Genomic DNA, 23,193 nt, shown 5'->3' on the forward strand with positions numbered 1-23,193 from the left:
TATTGCCTTACTTAAATATCTTCTTCTTTAAAACTGTATAGAAACATTGCTCACCCACATTCTTCACCATTAATTTTTGGTCCATATGAATTTTTTTGTTGCAATCTGCAACATCTATGGCCTGCACAGTTCTTAGTTGCTGTTGCGGCAAAGCAGGTTGCGTACCGGAAGTATTCTTCAATAATTTTGACCATTAAAATCTGACCTAAAAATGTAGCACTTCGAAAATCCAACAATGGACTTCTAAATAGCACACAAGTATTTAGCCATTTACAACTAACATATAGTACAGACAAAATATCCCAATGACAACTTACTTTGTAAAAATACTTTCTTGCAGCAACAAAAAATTTGCAAAAATAATAAAGATGATATTTGACCTTCTAAGACTTTTGACCTTCTAATTGCAACCTCAAAAATATATGCAATGAAAAACTCCAACAATGGACCTCTAAATAGCACACAATTACTACACCATTTAAATAATTAAAACTAACATATAATACAAATAAAGTATCCAACGACTGCTAGCTTTGTAAAAATATGTAAAAATACTTTCTTGCAGCAACAAACAATTTGCAAATGTAATAAAGATTGTTGACCTTCTTAGTCCGATACTTACAAAGTTCACATCGCGTACTTACCTACATATGAAAGTAATTCCACAGAGCTCCAAGACAAATATATCTGTGAAATTCACACCATATTTGTGAAGTCTAACTGATCTTTAAATCATTATACTTTTTATTTTTGAAAGAAGGACTGAAATCCGGTAGCTGCTCTTAATGAAAGACACCACACTAGCCAGGTCAGTGAAGCCGCTGTATACACATAATGCCATAATAACCACTAATTGTTTTGATCAAATCCTAGCCAATAATTTTTTATCAAAAGTCAGAAAAAGTCATTTATCAGGATTCTTTTTTTCTTCCCTTATACAAGAAGTTGGAGCCACAATTATTTCTCTATGACTATGTTCTCTGCCCGAGTGTCGTATACACATAATGCCATAACCACTATAGTTGTTTTATCAAAATCTAACCAATAATATTTGTTCACAAGTCAGAAAAAGTCGTTTATCCCGTTTTTTTTTTCTTCCCTTATACAAGGAGGTGGAGCCACGATTATTTATGTTCTCTACCCAAGTCCTGTATACACATAATGTCATAACCACTAATTGTTTTATCAAAACCTAGCCAATAATATTTGTTCACAAGCCCGAAAAGGTCATTTATCAGGATTCTTTTCTCTTCCCTTATAGGAGGAGGTAGAGCCACCTCCATCATCTAATAAAGGATGCATCCTTTTGTGTCTATGGACTGGCCAAGACTGTGAAAGCACCGTACACACAAAATGTCATTACAACTGATTGCTTGATCAAGACCTGGTCAATGATTTTGTTTTCACTAGTCCTAAATGAGGTATTTCTTTCAAGGTTCTTTCTTCTCCAATAGGAGGAGGTGGAGCCATGGAGGTGGAGCCATGACTATTTCTCATCCCAGCGGAACCATCTCCATCATCTACTTGAGGGTGCGTCCTTTTGTTTCTACGGGGAGGATGAAAGCTAACAGGCTAGCGAAGACCGCGCAGCCACCATACACACAAAATGTCATGAACACAGATTGCTTGATCAAAACCTAGGTAGGTGAATATAAAAGAGAAACAAGATAAGGAGAAAAAAATAATGAACTGGAATTATTCTCTTGTTAATGAATAGAACACAATTTTGTAACAATTTGCATTTTGCACTATGACACATATATACCTGCACTCATTTTATTGACAGAATACCATAATTTAAAGCTTTGAATATCTATGTCAAAACGATTCGACTTTAGAAATACCCACTACACTCTTTAAAACGTCAGTGAATGAATCACATTTTTTTACAATCAAAGGCATTCCTTTTCCTCTTCCCATTTCACTTCAATTTTCATCTATAAACATTGTAAATTTGTTTCAATTGTTGGTGAAAAAGTAACAAATCCTGTTGAAGAAGTTACTCTCATATGCAATAAATTCTTTTTAGGATAATGACAGTGAAATTTTTGTATTTTCTTGTATTATAATAATATAATAGTATCTATATTGACATTTTTATAGCACACGTATCCACCATGTCTTGCCAAGGCCACACCGGGGGCTTGAACCCACGACCCCACATCTTCAGTCAAGTGTTCAACAAACCACTCGACAATGACACCTCTACCCAATTACTGGATATATTCCATTCCAGTATTTAATTCATAATAAATACAAGACCCTCTCTCTCTATGAATCCAATGCTAATATTCATAATTTTAATGATTTTATTTTCTTCTTCATATAAGCACAAATAAGGCATAAGAAAGAGTCCTAGAAGGCCATGTATGGCACCTACCTGAGCTACGAAAGGGGTCACAATGGAACCCAGTTTTGAGAAAGCTACACACCACCCCAGGCCGACTGATCTCACATTGGTAGGGAAGACCTAACAAATACCAAACAAAGTCAAGAATGATTCCTTTCAAAAGTAATACACACTGTTGGTAAAAGTTCAAAAATAATACACACAGTTGGTAAGGGTTCAAAAATAATACACACTGTTGGTAAAAGTTGAAGAGTTAAAGGTAAAGACCAGTATTATTCAAAAAATGAAATGGAAGCTCTCATTACCAATCATGTGAAAGAATATGTTTTGACTAATACATGATAATAAAAAATTTGCCAGGAAACCGCCTACTAATTCATATATTTGGTAAATTTGTTTCTCTCATGGTCTGTGAGAGATATAGGGTAGTCCCATATACATCTTTCTGTGTATAGTGCTTGTAACTTTACGAAGAATGGGCCAAATTTCTTATCATTTTGATGATTCCAGAACCTTGCAGATGCTAGATGCTAGATGATCAACCTTTTCTGATCGATTCCACAACGTTTCTTTTACAATGCAATCGCATGACCATAACTGGTCTTTACCTTTAAACAAAATAAACTTACATAATTTTTCTCATTTTGAATACTTCAATGAGGGAACCGAGAAAAAAAATGGATAAATAAAAACCCTAGCAGATTTCCAAAGATTCATCAAAATCAGGCACACACAGGTTTTTACATGCCATCTTTAGAAAACAGGGTCTCACTAAGACATGTCCACAATAAAATCATCAAAGTATTTAGTAAAACCATACTACTTCTTCACAGGGCAATAAACAATGGCTCAGTGGTAGAACAGACAAGACTTCAAGCCGTAGGTCCCCTGGTCGTTTACTTTCAAGCATTTACATGCTTTCTTTAAGCAGTCAGGTAAAACTATAATCATCAAACAATATCAATTACATGCATAGTCATGAAGCAGAGTAAAGTCAAACTAACCCCTAGTTTTACAGGTTTTTTTTTTTTTTTTTTTTTGGGGGGGGGGGGGGGGGGTATAGGCTATAAAAAGAAATAAAATAGAGAAACTATTCTTACCTCTGGTGTGTAGACATACAAGGCCTGGAATGCTCCGGAAATCATTCCTCGAATAACAAAGATAAAGATCATCTGGGGAATTCTGCACAAGATAACCAAAGGTGAGAACATTTAAATGTACCGGTAGTGGGAGTGTGATGGTTGAGTGGTTTAAGGCGCTTGACTGGAGATGCAAAGGTCAAGGTTTTGAATCCCGACACGACACTAATATCCTTTGGCAAGATATTAACCTGAACTTGCTACTCTCCACCCAGGTGTTAAATGGGTACCCGGTAGGATGCGAAAGTTCATGTGGTTGGACGAGCAAGTGTGCCCGTGTAAAATGGCGACTGGATGGAATGATCCCCAGGGAGTGGAAAATGTGCACACATTGTGTGCGGGTTAGCCTGAATCCGACGACCGGGTTAATAACATATCTGTAAAGTGCTTAGGCACATCGTTGGATCGATGTATTGAGCGCTATACAAAAACAGAATATTATTATTATTATTTCATTCATGTGGTATGCCACTTCAAATCGGCTTTTTCTTTTAATAATGAAGGCTACATAAAAGTGTTTGGTATCCGAATTTATTTGCGGCCTAGATTAATTTGTTTCATGTGATCAATTTGATCATTTAGTCTTTAGATTGCAACATTCACCAGGCCCCAATGGTTTTGAAGGCTTGAAAGACCTTGATGATAGCACAGTGGATTGGCTTTGAAACAGCTTCCCCATATGACTGATCTTGACAGGCGTTGGCAACCACATTAACAAATTGAATTTGATTTGATTTAAATTCTTTTAGATTCTAAGTGGAAATCAACCTCAACGGAATTAAATAATGTTCCTTTTGTAATACCATTACCAACCTAGGTGGAGTACATGTAGATGGGTATTTGTAGAATTTATTCCTTGAAAGGCACTCTTGTGTTTTTAACAGTAGCCACAGTGGAAGCACAGAGTAAAACTTAAAGACAAAGTTGAGTTCCGGTCATGCGATTGCATTGTGAAAGAAACGGTGTGGAATCGATCAGAAAAATTTGATCATGTAGCACATAAGTATTGGTGTGTACAGCAAGGTTCTGGAGTCATCAAAATGATAAGAAAATTGGCCCAGTCTTGGTAAAGTAATAAACACTGTACACAGAAAGATGTATATGGGACTACACAAACATGTGGCATAAAAATCGGGCCTCATTTTTTAAGCTGTTACTTGTCATATTTAGAATATGAAGGAATTTGAAGAGCCATGCTTTTCAGGGAACATTTTTTCTCTGATGTTCTTCCAAACTTGTAGAATAACAATAATGCTCACAAATTATTTTTCACCTCTCACCAGAACTTGACAACCTTCTCTTAAAGGTAAAGACCAGTTATGGTCATGCGATTGCATTGTGAAATAAACGTTGTGGAATCGATCAGAAAAGGTTGATCATCTAGCATCTAGCATCTGCAAGGTTCTGGAATCATCAAAATGATAAGAAATTTGGCCCATTCTTCGTAAAGTTACAAGCACTATACACAGAAAGATGTATATGGGACTACCCTATATCTCTCACAGACCATGAGAGAAACAAATTTACCAAATATATGAATTAGTAGGTGGTTTCCCGGCAAATTTTTGTATTATCATGTATTAGTCAAAACATATTCTTTCACATGATTGGTAATAACAGCTTCCATTTCATTTTTTGAAATTGGGGCGTTTCCAATACTGGTCTTTACCTTTAAAGGTGATAAATGTACACACACAAAAAACATCACAAATATATTTGTTTATGAACTATGCTATGATGATTCAAAAAATCAACAAACTATTTGATTTTTAAGACCCGTATTTCCACTCACCCGTCAACACACATCAGAAGCAGAAATGAGAAGACAGCACAGACCAGCATCTCAAGCCCCATGGTCAGTTTCCTACCCGCAGTATCAATCATAAACAGGGTCAAAAGAATACCTGCAAAGAAAACAAAATAATTATCGTCCATAACCTGATATCATTACCTTTTCACTTACATCAACAATAATTATTATATAACTCCAAAATTTGATAAAATTATTATTTTAAATATCTGGCTTTCCCGGCAAAATATTTGAATTAATTGTAAATATGTGGATTTAGATTCTCAGAATTTATTTGATTAATGGATATTGGATATTCTTCCCATTACCTGTATCCTACTATATCAACAGGCGTGATTACTATTTCTAAAAACCAGCACTCTTTCCCCCTCCTTTCTTTCTTGTTCTTTGCAAGTTGCTCCCCCCCCCCCCCCCCTTCGTATTTATATTCCTAGTTACAACAGAGGGCTGTAAGAAAATCAAGCTGCAGGCCGATGCCGTAGCCCTCCTGTATCTAATCTATGGATCCAGAATGTTAACTTTATTTTCCTACTTATTTAATGTAAACATTTACATTCATGCACACGGAAACATGCAGTGTGTGTTTGAACAAAATTGATATCAAAACCAATAAATTCAAATTCAAATTCACATCAATTGCAAAATCCTTTTATAATTCACATTGTGACTATTCTTATCTATCACTAGATTGCCTGTAAAAAATAAATTCAGGTTTAATACAGAAGAGATGATTGTTCAGTAAACATTACAGAATTTCAATGGGCAATGGAAAAGGCTAATGAAATGGGTCCAGAGGAGATTTCTTGAAAGCTTTTACAATCAAGTTAAATCAGGGTGCTATTGCTTTGCTCCTCAGTTTTGAAATAATACAGGATAGATATTAAAATGGGTGAAGCCAACTACTGTTTGATCCTTCTTTAATCATTTGCATTGTATTGGATTAAAATGAGACATCATGATTACTTTATAAAATCTACAGAGGTAACTGAAAAGTCATATAAATAGTCAAATTTATATTATTAGGCCTTACAGATGGAGACTTTAAAAAAAAATTCATTCAGCCATTAAAATAAGAATTAAATCACTTTATCATTATAAACAGTATGTATTTCAAAACAATACTACACATGTACTAAACAGGACTTTAAAAAACATTCAGTCAGCCATTACAAAGAATTTAGTCACTCTTTCAGTATCAACAGTATTTATTTCAAACTGATACTACACATGTACTAAAAAGCTGGTTTAACTCTCTTTAATTACCTGGAATTTCGCCCAACGATGATACAAGAAGGCCGACATATCCCTGTGTATCAAGAGACTTACAAGCAGAAAAGCATTCCAGTTCTGTTGTAGAATTATTACCGGTAGCTAGATGAGAAAAGAAAGAACAGAGGTTCATTAAAACTTCTTAACCCGTTCACCACAAATTGGGGATGGCTCGATATCTTTTGATAAGAACCAAAAATATGCATACCAGACACTTTAGCAGAAAGAACAATAATTAGAATTATTAGCTAGATGAGAAAAGAAAAAGACAGAGGTTCATGACAACTTCTTAACCTGCTCATGACAAATGTGAACATTTGGAGTTGGGGGTGGCTCGATATCTTTTGATTAAGAACCCCAAAATGTACACTAGACACATTAGCACAAAGAACAATAATTACAATTATTAGATAGATGAGATAAGAAGAGGACAGAGGCTTAATAAAACTTCTTAATCTGCTCACCACAAATATGTGGGTGAATCAATATCTTTTGATTAAGTACAAACAAAAATTGTACCAGACACATTAGTAGAAAGAACAATAATAATTTGTTTACACAAAGTCCATTTTTGTTTCATTCGCATGAGTTGCATTTGAGTGGAAACAAATCCAGAATTCGGCAACTAAGAATTCATCAAATTAAAAGAATTTGTTTTTAAAAATCCTCAATTTGGTAACTACCTAGTTAAAAAAAGTGTTTTACTTCTCAGATAGATCCATCAATATATATTCTTTTCATATTTATGATTTTTCATAGCAATAATGAAGAGTGGGAAGAAAAGAAAGATGGGTAAAGAAAGAGTCATTCAACACATTTCTTTTCAATTGATCCTTTTAAAGGCACACTGCCATACTTGTAGCTACTTGCTCCCTCTATATAGAAAACTTCCCCAATCGGTGCCTGTTGGTCCCCCATGATCCTCTTTTTCTTATGTTAAATGAGAGCTGAGTTAATGAGATAGCCACCTGTCACAGTGACCTCGATGGCTCTCTTTGTGGTCTAATCTCTTCTGGCCCAGTAGTGGTGACGGTCTTTAAAAAAAGTTATTTTTGATATACTGGTAAATATAAAGTTAAGACATTATAAAAGACTGTGTAATTTGATAACTAGATGTACATATGGGTGAAGAAAATCTCTAAACATCAATGGTTGGATGTTGGAAGGCTTGAGTGATGATGAATGGATGATAGATGGATAAATTGAGATCAATAGAAAATGAAATAAACAGAAGTTAGTATAAGTGACTGAAATGTAAAGGGATGGATGGGCGAGTGCATGAATTAAAAGATTAAATGACACATCTATAATATATTTTTACCCTTTACCTGATAACATGCAACATTTATCCATACTTCCCTTGCTCTTTACCATCACCATACTAAGTTAAAATGAAGTTGTTTTTTTAAAGAAAGGAACTCCTTTGTGAAGAAGAAAAAACAGCCAAAAACCCAGAGACAGGAAACACCGGTGCCAAAAAACTTCATTTACTCACAAACACATGACGTTACCCCAGACGAAAATAACTCAGCAGAGAGAAGGACATTCCCATAATAGAGGAACGCATTACAAAACCTGAAAATAACCACAAATTATGTTTTCACTAATGAATTTGTAATATTTTATATATGAAACTGAGAAAAAAAACTGAGAAAAACAGAAACGTGGTAGGCAAACAGTCCGTTGGGCCGATGGAATAAAAGAGATTACCTGCAGGAAAATCTGCACAGCTCATTGCTATGCCCAGGTTAGAAGTGGTTGGATCAAAATCACCAATAGGGTCACATAGGGTCAGTCATGACTCGTAGGACAACGAAGACGAATGGTTTTGTTATGAACATGGTTTTAAAAATCATCTTTTTTTTTTAATGGCCTAAAACTTCTTTACAGTGTTGATTTGGACACCTTCCCAGGCTACTTCAGAAAAAAAAAGTTGTTCTATGTTTTGTCTTCAATTGTAATGCAATGACTTCTTGATTCTTATTCTATCTGTGCTGTCCCAGTCCTTCAAGCGTTAGGTACATGGACAGTGAGGGGGAGAGAGGGAAGAGATTTCTAAAAAAGGGAGAGGAGATTCATTCAGTTGAATATGCTTTTAACCACAGCTTTACTAAACTAACGATTTACTAGAGAAATTAAAGGGAAAGTCCACCCTTATATCAAGTAGGTTTTGATAGAAGCAGAAAATTAAAGGAACAGGTCAGTGAACATTTTAGCAAAACCTGATTAAAAATATAACAAAAGTAAAGACCAATCAAACACAGATTGTCACCTCTGTTTCTCTCTTGTTTCTGCTTCTATTCAAACCAACTGAATATCAGGGTGGACTTCCCCTTTAATGCCGTGATTTGACTTTTAATTGCTACTTACCATAAATTGATCAGAATAACGGTAGTCATAGCTAATAACTTTGTACTAAACAGTTCTCGAATGGATCCTTTGGGTTTCTGTGAATACAAGAAGGGCTCAAATTAGCTTCTTTATCAAATATACTTCATTTTGATTCCTGGCGAATACGAGGACTAAAATCAATTGTGTTTTGTGTTCCAAATCCCTATATAAAATGGTTATTTGAGAAGAGTTTTTAGGAGAACGAGGTCTGTATTTACGGAACCAGCCACTGCATAACAAATATGAGAGTGAAATGCTGTCAAACATCTCTTGAGACCACCTGTATAGAACTACTGCAAAGACCACATTTTTGTTTCCATTGAAAAGTTTTCTCATTGTAACCTTCTTATAGGAACTTGATTGAATATAGAGGCCACCAGCCTAATACGGTTGATTCAGATATGAAGCGGTAAACTGCTTTTTTTTTTAATGAGTAATGTTTAAATGAATGGAAACTGAACGCAACAAAGGTCCTACTTATGTTCACTTAGCTCTGTAATACAAGATATAGAAATGTAATATTATACTTAGGTCATAAAAATGAAGATTAAAAAAAAAGCATGATTGACTACTTAATATATGAAAAAGAAAGACCACTCTTCTGGGACCCGTTTCACAAGGCCTTTTTTCAATGACAAATGACAAAAATCAGTGAAAAATATGCTGATGACCAATCAGAAGCAAGGATTTCAGTAGCTTATAACACTTGTCACTGATGACAAGTTTTGTGAAATGGGGCCCTGGTCCCCTTGAGTGGTCTCCATACACATCTGGAATGAAAAATAAAAAAGTAATACTTACAAGTTCAGCATTTCTCTTCAGCTTTCCGGGTGGCAGTGGTTTCTTGTTTGTCCTGGAGATGTCTTCTAGGGTTGCCATGGCACCACTCCAATTTCCCGATGCTTGCTGGTAAGACGCGCTCTCTGGTAGAAACTGGTACAGGGTTCAAGATATGGTGAAAGAACTCTAATTATTATCACAAATGCTTGTGTGATAAAATTGCATTTTGAGAGAAACTGGCCTGTGAGTAATTCTGAATAAGCAATGTTGAAATTACTTAAATTATTATGAATAAATCTTAGGTTAAGTTATAGCTTAAAATAATTATGAATTGCAGTACCGGTAGATGGATTGTTTGGATCAGCAAATCAAACAACCTAACCAAAACTTGCTGGAAATCACATTAACTAAAGAGCAAAGACTCACACAGTTTGGAACTACCAGTTAAGTTTCCTGACATTTGTATATGATCTGCAAAAAGGACATCTACCACATTCGTTGATGGATTACTTTGTTTTAATGAATCACATGTATAGAACAAGAGGGAGAGAACATTTAATGCTACGATTGCCTAAATGTAGTAAGACATGTGGGACTTTTTCAATTTCTTTCATTGGAGCAAAGCTGTGGAATAATTTGCCCATAAATAGAAGAGAAGAAAAAACAAGATCATCATTTCGTCAAAATCTCAAAATTAAACTCCTTAGCAGAGATGAATCATAAGGATCAAATAATATGATATTAGGAAAAAATATGTGTTAATATGACTTTGCATACAGTTTTAGATATTCGGAGAACCAATCCCGACTAGCACTCGTGCTAACTTTTGGTTCTCCCTTTAACAACATTTTTAAGTTACTTTTTAAGATTAAAAATATCCTTTATTTGAATCACTTAAACGTTATTGGAATTCTGTGAATTTCAATCCCAGCCACAAATCTCTACATATTATTAAGTTATAGCTAATTCACAGGTTTGATATGACATGATATATGATTAACTTAATTTGTGTGGTTCAACTATAGATATTTTCTTTTTTCTTTGTAACCCATGTACATGGATATGTTTACAACATGTTATTTTTGTTACCCACTTGAATACATTTTGTAACATTGTGTTATGTTGTTGTTAATAAATTCAAATAAATTCAAATAAATGTCCCATACTCCTAATACAATGTACATTTTATCATATTAACAGTGACATGGGATTTGTCATCTCAAATACCAGAATCATCCTGTGGGATGCTTGTCATTCCATTTAGCATTTACAGTTTAAAGCTTGTTCAGATATGACGTGGTATTAAAGATGTTGCAAAAAAACATCACGTTAACAATGAATGGCAACTATGTGCACCAAAAGTCCTATGCACATTCACTCACAATGTGAAGCATATTAAACTTTAGGTCATCATCAAAACAAACAAAAACTGCTGTAGTTTACTCTTTTATATCTGTACAAGGCTTTAAATATTGTAAAAAGTTGAATTTCTGTTTGTTTATTTTTGTTTTTCCTTACTGTGACCAGAACCACAAAGATGACTAGAGGGAACGATGAGAAGATGAGAAGGTACCGCCAGCCTAGCGTTGGCATGACGACCATAGCTAAGGTGATCTCAAGGCAAACACCTATAACCCAGAACGCCTGCAGCCGTCCATCATGAAAAAGAAAATAAGGATGTGATGTTATTGATGATAAAGATACCTCTCAAAAAGTTTGGAAATTCAAGTTAGATCGATTATATCTCTCTTGTCATGGGATGCTTATTGCTTTGTTTAGTACATTAGAAAGTATGTTTATTCCTCTTTAAAATGACAACATGTTTTTCATGATTTTGCAGCCATGAATGAGCAGTGCATCAGAATATTCTTTACATGTATAAAATTATTTTGGCATCTGTATAATGTTGTTTGTTTAGTTTTGTTCTTACCTCCAGACATACAAGACACAATCCTCTGCTCTTGGACGGGAGAAACTCTGCACAAATAATCACACTGTAGTGGGAAGAAAAAAAGTTCTAAAGTAACACGGTTGACGGATAATTTATACTGCCTGAATAAATACCATTGCCTCGACCCTAACACTGGCCAATTTTTGAGTGGTCCATCTCCCAATAGTGTATGCAAAATAATTGAATTGACACATTCCAGTAATACTTGCCATTAATAACAAATATGAAATGATTTTATAATGTCACTTTTTCCCAAACTCTAAATACGGACTATCTTTCCTACTTTTTTACTCGGCTGTCCTTTGTGCAGTCAAATCCATCTATTTACATGTCTTTATGATTGACTTGACAGACACAACCACAAATTCCAATTAGCTCCTTGTGAGATGTTCTAATTAAACATACATAAACATACACTATAGTCAAACAAACTAACTTATAATGACCGAAACATTCCAACCAAGCACTCACACATGTACCCCCAAAAGAGTTGGTCATTTTTTCAAATGACTAATCGGGTACAAGAGAAATTTTCCACCTTTGGATGTGGATCTGTCCCTAATCTATGACTAAAATGTTATATCTTACAATATCCCCTGTATTCCAATGACTTACAACTGAGATGTTGCACCTAACGATGCACCTAGAAGCCTTTAGGTATAGATCTGTTCCTAAATTATGAATTTATTCCCATAAATTACCACTGAGATATTCCACCTAACGATGCATCCAGAAGCTTTTATATATGGATGTGTTCCTAACTTACGACTAAACTGTTGAATTTTCCAACATGCCCTGTATTACAATGACTTACGACTGAGACGTTCTACCCAATGATGCACCTAAAAGCCCTCTCAGGTTGGGTGAGATGGAGCTCAAGACACCAATGTATTCCGATGATTTACGACTGAGACGTTCCACCTAACGATGCATCCAGAAGCCTTTAGGTACAATGTATAGATCTGTTCCTAAATAATGAATTTATTCCCATAACTTACGACTGAGACGTTCCACCTAACGCAGCACCAGAAGCTTTTATACAATATACATGGATGTGTTCCTAACTTACGACTAAACTGTTAAATCTTACAATATGCCCTGTATTCCAATGACATGACTGAGACGTTCCACCTAACGATGCACCTAGAAGCTTTTATAAATGGATGTGTTCCTAACTTACAACTAAACTGTTGAATGGTACAATATGCCCAGGGGTGTTTCACAAAGACTAAGATCAACTCTAATGCACGGGTCACTCTGTGGCCTGGACCCACCCTCCTCAGGTCATCACCTTTCTTCACCTGAGCCAATTATTTGTAACCTCAGGGTTTCACCATCACTTCATGTGCTTTACAAAAAACAAAGGCAAAGCATCACTCTTATCAGCAAATGTGTTAGTCCAGGCTTCACCCTTTGAATTATTTGCATAGGTGATGCTTCACTTTTGTCAGTTTTACATAGGTGAGGCTTCACTTGTGTCAGTTTTCCATAGGTGAGGCTTCACTTTTGTAAGTTTTCGGCCGATCTGAAGCTTCACCACTGTTTCACCATACTGGCCATTTGCATAGTTCAAGCTATCACAAACCATCACAAACGTACACAGTATACAGTGCATATCCGCAGAATTCGTAAGGCTTCGACTCGAGCGCACGGCACTGCTGTGGCGTAATACCTTTGTGGAATACGTCAACATTGAAATCTCGCGAAAATATAGGCTAAGTTTTATGCGCAGATTTCGTTAATAATCAATCGTAAAACAGGGTCGGAGTAGTACCGTCTCAAAATGATCGGAAAACTCTGAACTTTCTATTTTTTTTCAACTCACCTCGCAAAAACTTGGGGCCAAAACTTGGCACGATCTGCGCTGCGCATGCTGGGTACAATACCGACAGCTCGTAGGCTACTAGTCTCGTTTCCAGACTTGAGGCTGGCCTTTCAGGCACGTATACTGCGAATACTCACGCAACTAGTTATGTGTAGGAGACTAGTAGACTACTCGAAAACGATCTCGTGAAATCTCGAAATCAGTTTCGCTGGAGAAAAGTTCGGTGACCTCAGGACGATCACTCTGCGAGTGCATGAGTGACCGGAATAAAAATTAAATAGTTGTTTTGAAACGCACGATTTCGACATGATTTCGACATATTTTCGACGCGACCGGTAGTGGCTTCGATGTCACATCACCTGAACAAACAAGGCGACCGATTGGATTCGATGTCACATCACCAGAAAAAACAAATTACTCATCAAAGCTTCACACATTTCATCAATTTGTATAGTAATGCTTCACCCAATGAAGAAAAACGAACGTTAGGACTTCACTACAACAACAAATAGGTCAGGGTCAGGCTTAGGCGTCGAGTCGACGTCGATATTTGGCGACCTCTGAGGAGGGTGGGTCCAGGCCACAGAGTGACCCTTGCATAAGTTGGACTTGACTATGGCAGGCTGTTCATGCCACTAGTTTCTCTAACCATTCCTGGCATTGGTTTCTCAAGGGGCGTACAAATCGTGGTCACAAATCTACAGAATTTACACTTTTTTATAGTTCATTATTGAGGGGGAAATTATTATCTAAAGATCATAATTGAGAGACCAATGGTGAAAGCAACTAGTGGCATAAATGGCCTGCCATAGTTAAGTCCAACTTAAAGTCAATCTTAGTCTTTGTGGAAGACTCCCCTGGATTCCAATGACTTACGACTGAGACGTTCCGCCCAATGATGCACCCAGAAGCCCTCTCAGGATGAGCAGCCAGATCAGGTTGGGTGAGAAGGAGCTCAGGAATCCAAAGTAGAAGATGTAGAAGGAACACAGAGCAAGAGTCTGGCGGTAAAGAGGAAAAGAAAGATGGAGAGATGATAACAATGAGGAGGCGAGATGGCTCAATGGTAGAGCAGTGGTCTAGTAAACGGGAAGGCCCCAGGTTCGAAACCAATTTGATGCGCCCGTGCCCTTTGGTGAGGCATTAATCTTCATTACCAAGTCCCTCGGAGAGGACTTAAAGCTGTTTGTCCCCTGGTTGTTTGCTTACAAGCATAAACATCAATACATGCTTTCTTAGCAGTCAGGTACATACATTCAGACATGTCAGAGTTGGAACCTCATCTAGATAGTTATCATTTTTGTTGCTTCCCAGAATGATGCAGCCCCATTGTTGGTTCTCACATCATATAAGCTTACTAGCTTGGTTTTTACTTGCACTGGACTTAGGATATTTTATTGTAAATTAGCAATGCTTTGTCCACACACCATTCCAGCAATTCACGACACTCGTTGTAGGTACTCGCCTCACCTACCATCCCAGTATAGCTTCCTGAGTGAGCTGTCAAAGGGATTACCCAATCAAGTACCAAGTACCTCTAGAAATGACCATGACCATCTATATTGCAATCAAAACTGGTGTTGCCAAATTGCAACATTTTTACAATTTTGATGATATCCATATTAAAGTATAAGTTAAAAAACTAATCAACTAATCACTTCAATGACCAAGGCAAAACAAACTTCCTGAACAAAAAGATACAAGTCCTACCTTTTTCCGTCCAAACTTATCACCCATCATCCCCCAGAGAGGTGCCCCGATGAAGTACCCGGTGAAGACGAAGGTCGTGAGAAGGGCCTGTTGATATGGATACAGGTCCCATTCACATCGGAGCTTGTCAGAGAGGACACTCAATAGCATGATTTCAAATGCATCTGCCATCTGATAGAATAGAAAAGTCATATAATATTACATACCGTAAATCTCTGTGTATAAGACGCACCCCTATTTTTGGGCCAAGACTCTGTCGGCAGCAAGCCAGGTTCGTGTTAAAAAACCCACGCAGGAAGGACTTTCATTTAAATTCGAGGTGCAGTTGAATGTGTAAGATCATTAATGTAAATTAAAAAATAGTAGAGGACCTAAGATAGAACCTTGTGGTACGCCGTGTGTATAGAAGAAAAATTGGAGGAATTATTATTATAAACTAGATATTGAGATCTATCAGAAAGATTACTTTCAAACCAAGTTGATAGAAAAATTTGAGTGTTGTTCTAGTTTCTGAGTGGTGAGTCAACACACCGATTACTGAGCTGGGAGACATTGCCAGGCATAGCGCCAGATGGAGGGTCATAAATCGAAACTTTAAAAAAAAAAATAAAAAAAAAATTGTACCTGTGTATAAGACGCAACCCGACTTTGACTTTTTTTGGCAGCAAAAAGGTGCGTCTTATACACAGAGATTTACGGTAATACTATGTCAAATTGGTAGCTGCTGAATGTCTGGTGACCCGAGATCAGCACTAGCAATATCCGCTACAGGTTTTTTGTATATGAAGTTTAGAATAATCACTGCAAGAGTGATAGAGGTGATTCATGAATTCCTTATATTTCCCTGTCAAAAATAAGACTTTCACCAGTGTATCATAGAATGTATCATCATTCCTGCATAAATGAATAATAAATAACATTATTTTCATAAGCATGTTTTCTGAATTCTGATTTGATGGATTTTAAAATTTATCTGTCCTTGCGCAGATATTATCTATCAACTGGCTTCTTCAGGAAGGGAAAATCTTGAGCCTTGGCCTGCATTCATATAACTCTGACTAAAATGGTTCAGCACTTGTTAAATGCTGTATAAATCGGAGTAACTTTAGAACACCCGACCAGAGGTTGACCAGACGTTTGAGGTTAACCAACGCTTTACCAATTAAGCTAAATCTAAATACTTAAGTTTTTAGGTAACACTAACCCTAATCCTAACCCTAGGTGTTGGACATTCGTGTACCCTATCCGTGGGGCACTATATTCTAAAGTTAAACTTTTAAATCATCATTTTTTATTCATCAAATATTTAGATACGCACCCAGTTAAAGCCGACGATGAAAGAAATCTTAACCTGGAACCATCCAAAGCCCATGGCGTCCACAGCTTCTTGGACTGTATACTCCTGATCTTTGGTACCTAAACAGAACAATTAACAGAAAGAACAAAGATAAAAACAGAGTCAGTATTTTTTCTAGTCTTGTCTATACTGCACCAACCTCTGCATTCAAAACATGGGGTGCAAAAGTTTAGTGCGCTAATATCACGTCACTCAGGGTTCTTTCATAAACTGTCGAAATTGACAGCTAGGAATTCAGCGGTTTGGGTTTTCTTTTCTTCTTGGGATGCTTCTTTGCTTACAATGATGCACTCAGTGGTGGGCCTAGGTTAAGGCTATTATGGTGGGCTATTGAGTTGCCCTGTTGTGTTAGAAATAATTGAAAAAGCTTCAAAAATGTTTGGGCTTTCATTAATATAGCTATCCAATAATGAAATTGAGACATTTAATTGATCACATTTATCACATGACCATGCAGCATTTGTGTAAATCCTGTCGTAGATTGAGGATGACACACCCATACAGTCAGTATGGTCCCAGACATTACGTGAATCATAGGCTACAGCTCTTCTTGTCTTTGACTACCTTACAGCTTTGGAGTGCACACCACAGGGGTGTTTGGGCTTGTATGGGCCTGGCTTTAATTTGGTGCCATGAGCATAATTACAGACTAAGAGATACAGCACTTCCCTTTTCATCCCATCACCATGGCTAACAGTGATACGACGTAGGTTTAACAGTTGTAACACTGGAAATGACAACTGCCTGTATATGCATGAGATTAGGCCTGTCTTCATCAGCTCGAGTTTGCCAAATAACCCGCTATTTTCAGACTTGGGATATTATCCCGAAGCTCGAAATTGCGTCTTCACCAGACCGATACGCTCAGCACAAACTAGCTCAGACGGGCACAAATTAGCCTTAATTTCCTAAATAGCGGGATATTTTGGAAACAAGACCAAGATTTCTCTGGATAGTTTCGACCAAATTTTATATATATTGCAACTGCGGGCTGATGAAAACAGGCATATTGGGAGGTTGTAATTCCCCTGGGGCTGGGTTGATCTTATTCTGTAGAGTACCATACATATGTGGGTAAGATGGCGTTACATGTACGTGGCTGGAACAATAAATGATCTTTCCTAATTTCTGGGAGGTTTTGGGGGCACAGTATAAGAAGGAGGGCGACATATTTGCAATGAAAAAAAATCCTAGTCAAATTGTGGCTAGTACACTTTACTACTACCACAACACTAGTGCACTGATAATTGTATTTGTAGAGTCTGAGTCCTGCTGGTATAAGAGGCTTAGGGCATAAGCTAAACAAATGATTCACAAAGGCCTAGTGTTGGAGTGTCAATTCCAAAAACATCAGACCATATATGGAGCAAAAAATGGAACAAAAAACAATTCAACGTTTGGTACACTTGACAAGCTTCCTCACAAACAAAATTTAGAATGCAAGGGAAGTTGCAAACAAACCTGATTGCACTGTTAAAGAGGAGAAAGAGAACCTGTTAGAGGGTTTGTTTACATCACTCTTCACACAGGCACATGGATGCAAATTAAGGCTAGGTGATATCAATATCATATTAGATATTATCACCTAATCCTTAAATCTATAAGTGACTACAGTGGAAAATGTCACTGGAAACTCGCTAAGTTAATAATGTAACATATACATGTATAACTACATGTGTGTTACGTTAAAGGTAAAGACCAGTATTGGAAACGCCCCAATTTCAAAAAATGAAATGGAAGCTCTCATTATCAATCATGTGAAAGAATATGTTTTGACTAATACATGATGATAAAAAAATTGCCGGGAAACCGCCTACTAATTCATATATTTGGTAAATTTGTTTCTCTCATGGTCTGTGAGAGATATAGGGTAGTCACATATACATCTTTCTGTGTATAGTGCTTGTAACTTTACGAAGAATGGGCCAAATTTCTTATCATTTTGATGATTCCAGAACCTTGCAGATGCTAGATGCTAGATGATCAACCTTCTCTGATCGATTCCACAACGTTTCTTTCACAATGCAATCGCATGACCATAACTGGTCTTTACCTTTAATGATATCAATGTTTGTTAATCTGGAAGTGCTTTTAAAATACTTTAAAATGAGAGGTCAAACACTGTCATAGTGTAACCCAAGGTGAAGTTATGCAACAAACAAACAATGAATGAAAAAATGAGCAAAATGATGTACAAAATGGGAGAAAATAGTGTGAACATTCAAGTGAATAACTGCCATTTACAGTTTCAATTTAAATTGTTTGATTTTTTTTCCAAAAAAATGCCTTTTTCAAATTACAAGTTTACACAAATTTTAATAAAATTTTGAGCTGTAAGTGTAAATCAAAATTTAGTATTTAAAATAACTTATGTATGGAAATAAATGGCTACCGTGCGAGGATTGGCCTAATACCGGTAAGCCTAATTTCAAATGTTTGCGAGCTGATAAGAGCACACAAGATCACACTTGTTGCCTTTATTTTGAATTTTTCTGGTTATATGACAGGTTAGGTATCTGTTTTTGAAAAATTAAACTACATCATCACACTTCATTTTCCATGTACAGCATTGCTGATCATTCTTATGTTTTATATTGTTTTGCTTTTGAGATGGGTCACAGCTTTTAGTCTCAAAATGTACTCAAGAAGCAAGCCCTCAATACTGTAGGCTGTGAAACTGCCTACTGTCTATAGCGAGGTCCTTACCATTTCAAATTACCTTATTATACCGAGAATCTCATCATTTCAGGATTAACATTTTTTTTTATAAAAAGAAGAGTCCTGAAAAATTACCTTATTTATATCAAGAACCTCTTAATGAAATTATGATCACAGCTCTTTAACTTTATGATAATCAAGTTTCCACTGTATACCCAGACGTTGTGTGTCCGGATAGGTGATTAAAAACCACCATTTGAAGAAGTTTACAACAAGCAATATTTCAGAAATCTTATATGGAGTAGGCCTAGACCTCTAGAGTCTAGACTCTATGGCCTTAGTATGGGTTATGAAGTTAATTCTAGACCCTAGGCGCTAGATCTATGTTGGACAATTTAATAAAGGACAAAACTTCATGATCATTAGCACAGTTTAATTAATACTAGGGAGGCCAATGCCCGGGCGTAAGGCTTCTACGCCTATGATTTGTGCCCTCGTCGTCCAAGTCAGAAAATTACCAGAAGAAGAAAAAAAAGGGGGAAAAAAAGAAAACAAATATCTATGGAATAAAATCTATAACAAATACACAATTGTACACTCCACAACATACCTATAATCACGGATCTGTAATGGTCTTTCACCATTTGTTGACGATCTTGCAGATTTTGACGTATTTGAATCCAATAATTCTGTTAGCAGACGAACAAAACGCGCACACAAGGGAAACTAGATGGGTCCTAGAGGGCGCGGAGGTTAGCTCACTAAAATCCTTCTCAATGGCAGAAGGTAGACCCTAAAAATATGGAATCCGTTTTAAATGAAAGAACTTTTGATAGAGATTAACATATCAGATGTGCACAAATGTCACTTTAAAAAAAAAAAAAAACAGAAAATATAACGAAAAAAGATTATATCTTTTTAGATGCAGATTTTTAAAAACTGCACATTCGAAGGTAGATAGAGTACGATGTTTATGTCAATCTTGCGTTGGTTTGAGGCTGATAGCTACAGCCATCTCAAATTGAGAAGGAAAACTGTGAACAGAGATGTCATTGTTCCAGCCCCAAATAGAGGTATTGCGACATCATAATATGAATATGTATGAGCTCCGGTCAGAACGCCCACCGAACAAATTTGGCTAGTCTCACACACAGTACCTTATTCTCACAGCACGAGACTTGAAGGGGAAGTCCACCCTGAAATTAAGTTAGTTTTAATAGGAGTAGAAAAATGAGAGAAACAAGTCGGTGAAAGTTTGAGCAAATTCCGATTAAAAATAAGGAAGTTAGGATTTTTGAAGTTGTGATCAATCAGACACAAATTGGCAACTCTATGACGTATCATGGGAGCTCAACTTCCATTTGCTCAGTACTAAAAAAATCTAAAATTTTCATTTTCCCTCAAGAAAAATTTCAACCATACATGCACCCTAAATATAATAATTGCAAATATGTTTCTATACTCCCCCTGCAAGGAACAAATATATATTCCGTCATCAATAACGAAGAAAACATGATTTCATGGAATATTATGCACAAAGCAAATGAAGGAGAGCTCGTATGATAAGTCACGGAGTTGCCAATTTGTATTTGATTGATCACAACTTCAATAATTCATAACTTTCTTATTTTCATTCAGAATTTGCTCAAACTTTCACTCACCTGATTTTCTTATTATTCTGCCTCTATCGAAACAAACTTTTTTGGGGGGTGGACTTTCCCTTTGAGTGTCGAGCTCGTACAGTAAGTCAGATATGAAAAATGTTTAAAAGAGATATTTCAGTAAAAAAATGTCTACGTGAGCAGTCTATACTCCAATTGAGAAGTTAGGATGGAAAGATATGATTGGACGATGTGATTGTGAGTGCATGATAAAAGGTTAGTTGTCGCGTACAGCTTAGAGAGAGAGAGAGAGAAAGAGAGAAAGAGAGATCCAGGTACTACGTATACGTAGTACGTACGGATGTGCGATATGCATGTATATGTAGTAGTATCATGTGTAGCGCTGTGAGTGTGAGCTGCTGCATGGATTATGGAGGTCGTTCTTGTTGATTGTACAGTAGATCTCCGACTGAAATCATAAGGAATACTCATGAGGAAATCAAGTTATTGGAATACCAATCTAAGGTAAATATTAATGAATTAGATCTAGTTCTTTCCTTCTTTTTTTACTCGTAGATGTAGTAGTCGTACCTATATTCATTGGTTCGATTTCAACTTCAGCCTGTATTGCGGCTTGCCTGGTTGAAGTGGTTCGGTGTGTGCGACCGATTCAAGGCTAGCCGGATGATGAATGTACTTTCACGCGAAGTTTTGAACTTGTTGTTGGGGCAATGACACGCCTATTCCCTCGGGCAGGCGCGGATCCAGGATTTCTTAGGGGAGGGGGCCCAACTTTTTTTTTTTTTTGCTCCCGAAAATTTGAAAATCGCGCCGGCCGAAAAGTCGCTCAGTGGGGGGGGGGGGGGGGGGGGGGGGGGGGGTAGTGAGCACATTTTTTGTTTGTTTGATCCTCAAAAAAAATTCAATTTGCACCTCCCCCCTTGAGCGCCAGGGGGGGGGGGCCCAACCCCCCAAAAAGGTAAAAATCATGTGATTTTACATGATTTTTTTCTCAAGCAAGGGGGGGCTCGGGCCCCCCTGGATCCGCCACTGCCCTCGGGCCCGTCTAATTCTCGACGTAATTTTCGGGGACATGAAATTGATTGTTTCAAGGATCTTACATGTACGTACGGCCAGGCGTAGAAGGAAGGGCCTAGAAAATAGCCGGATATCTCTTACTTTATGGAACTTCTGGAGTCGGCAGATGGGCGAGTTTGAAAGAAAATGCTTTCTTATAATAGGTCTAATCTAGATCTAGACTCTAGACCTATCTCTAGTAATTAAAAAGTTAGATTTAGGCATTGGACTCCCTATTATTATTAATACTCATTGTTCAATCTGAAGGCAAAAGAGAGAAGGCTTTGTATTAATGTGTTTGTTAAGCGCCTGGACATCTGATCTGACCCCATTACATCACATCCCACATTTGTTATCTCTATTGTAGCTCTAGCGGGGCCAGCGCCAGGCTAGATCAGTATCATGTCTTCCCGAGTGTGGCGGCCTAGAAAATGCTACGTACCGGTACCGTTGCTGTCTTCACTCGTATTGAGGTAAGGTTGTGGCTCCACTTCGGCAAGAGTTTCTTCCTTAAATATAACATCATCTCCATCTTTGATGATTACATCAGTATCTGTAAAGGTGCTCTCATCAAACAAAGAGGCCATTCCAGAAAGTTTCTGATTAACTCCCTATAAAAAGCCAGTTCTTTCACAGACTTCCAGATAGCTAAAGCGTCAATTGTTGACGCTGACGATAAAATGTAGTCTTTGATCAAGACTTATCTAATAATATTTCTTTTAATCTCTGATCTGTTCTGCATTTATTTTACCCTAAAGTATGCCTTTAATAAATTTTCAGATATGAAAAAAAAATTGTTCCAATACTTACACAATGAGAATTTACTGGCTCAGCCCTCCACACATTCATCACACTTAATGTCAGGATGCGATGAGGAAGAGGAGGCAGGAAGGGCCTAGGGGAATCCTCTTTCCTCGGAGTTGATTGTACCGGGGATTGTACTTTACGGAAAGAAGAAAAAGAAGCAGCAGCAGCAGAACAAGAAAAAAAAAAGGAGAACACCCTGTACATGTCAGCCTAACGACTGAATATCTCTCTCACAATCTGACAGCCCCCCCCCCCCCCGGCCCCCCAACCAATATTATTGGTGGTTTAGTATTAATCCTGATTAGGATGTTTCGGGCGTGCATGCAGTTGACACTTCACTTGGTTGTTTGTTTTTACATGACTGCTAAGAAATCATGGATGTTTGTAAAAGTAAGCAACCAGGTCCTCTTCGAGCGCAAGGGACTTGCGTCCCTTTAGTGTCAAATGGCACTATATATAGCGCATGGA

General features: G+C 37.1%; 1 protein-coding gene across 2 annotated transcripts; it reads right to left on the reverse strand.

Moving 5' to 3' along the window:
* Positions 1–1,248: 1,248 nt before the first annotated feature.
* On the reverse strand, positions 1,249–22,601 carry LOC100892148 (synaptic vesicle 2-related protein). 2 transcript variants are annotated; one of them, XM_003726159.3, is made up of 14 exons: positions 22,367–22,601; positions 16,544–16,641; positions 15,226–15,396; positions 14,392–14,516; positions 11,670–11,733; positions 11,258–11,383; positions 9,761–9,892; positions 8,939–9,015; positions 8,064–8,143; positions 6,563–6,670; positions 5,282–5,393; positions 3,451–3,532; positions 2,381–2,470; positions 1,249–1,637 (listed from the first exon to the last, which is right to left on the reverse strand). In XM_003726159.3, exons 1-14 carry the CDS (start codon positions 22,503–22,505, stop codon positions 1,521–1,523), a joined length of 1,521 nt encoding a protein of 506 aa, XP_003726207.2. In that variant the 5' UTR covers positions 22,506–22,601; the 3' UTR covers positions 1,249–1,520. The 2 variants fall into 2 exon arrangements, with proteins under 2 accessions (XP_003726207.2, XP_011673012.2); XM_011674710.2 differs by having other exon boundaries at positions 22,361–22,601.
* Between the last annotated feature and the right edge of the window lie 592 nt (positions 22,602–23,193).

The sequence above is a fragment of the Strongylocentrotus purpuratus genome, unplaced genomic scaffold (assembly GCF_000002235.5).
Source record: "Strongylocentrotus purpuratus isolate Spur 01 unplaced genomic scaffold, Spur_5.0 spur5_scaffold_2, whole genome shotgun sequence".
Lineage (NCBI taxonomy): Eukaryota > Metazoa > Echinodermata > Echinoidea > Camarodonta > Strongylocentrotidae > Strongylocentrotus > Strongylocentrotus purpuratus.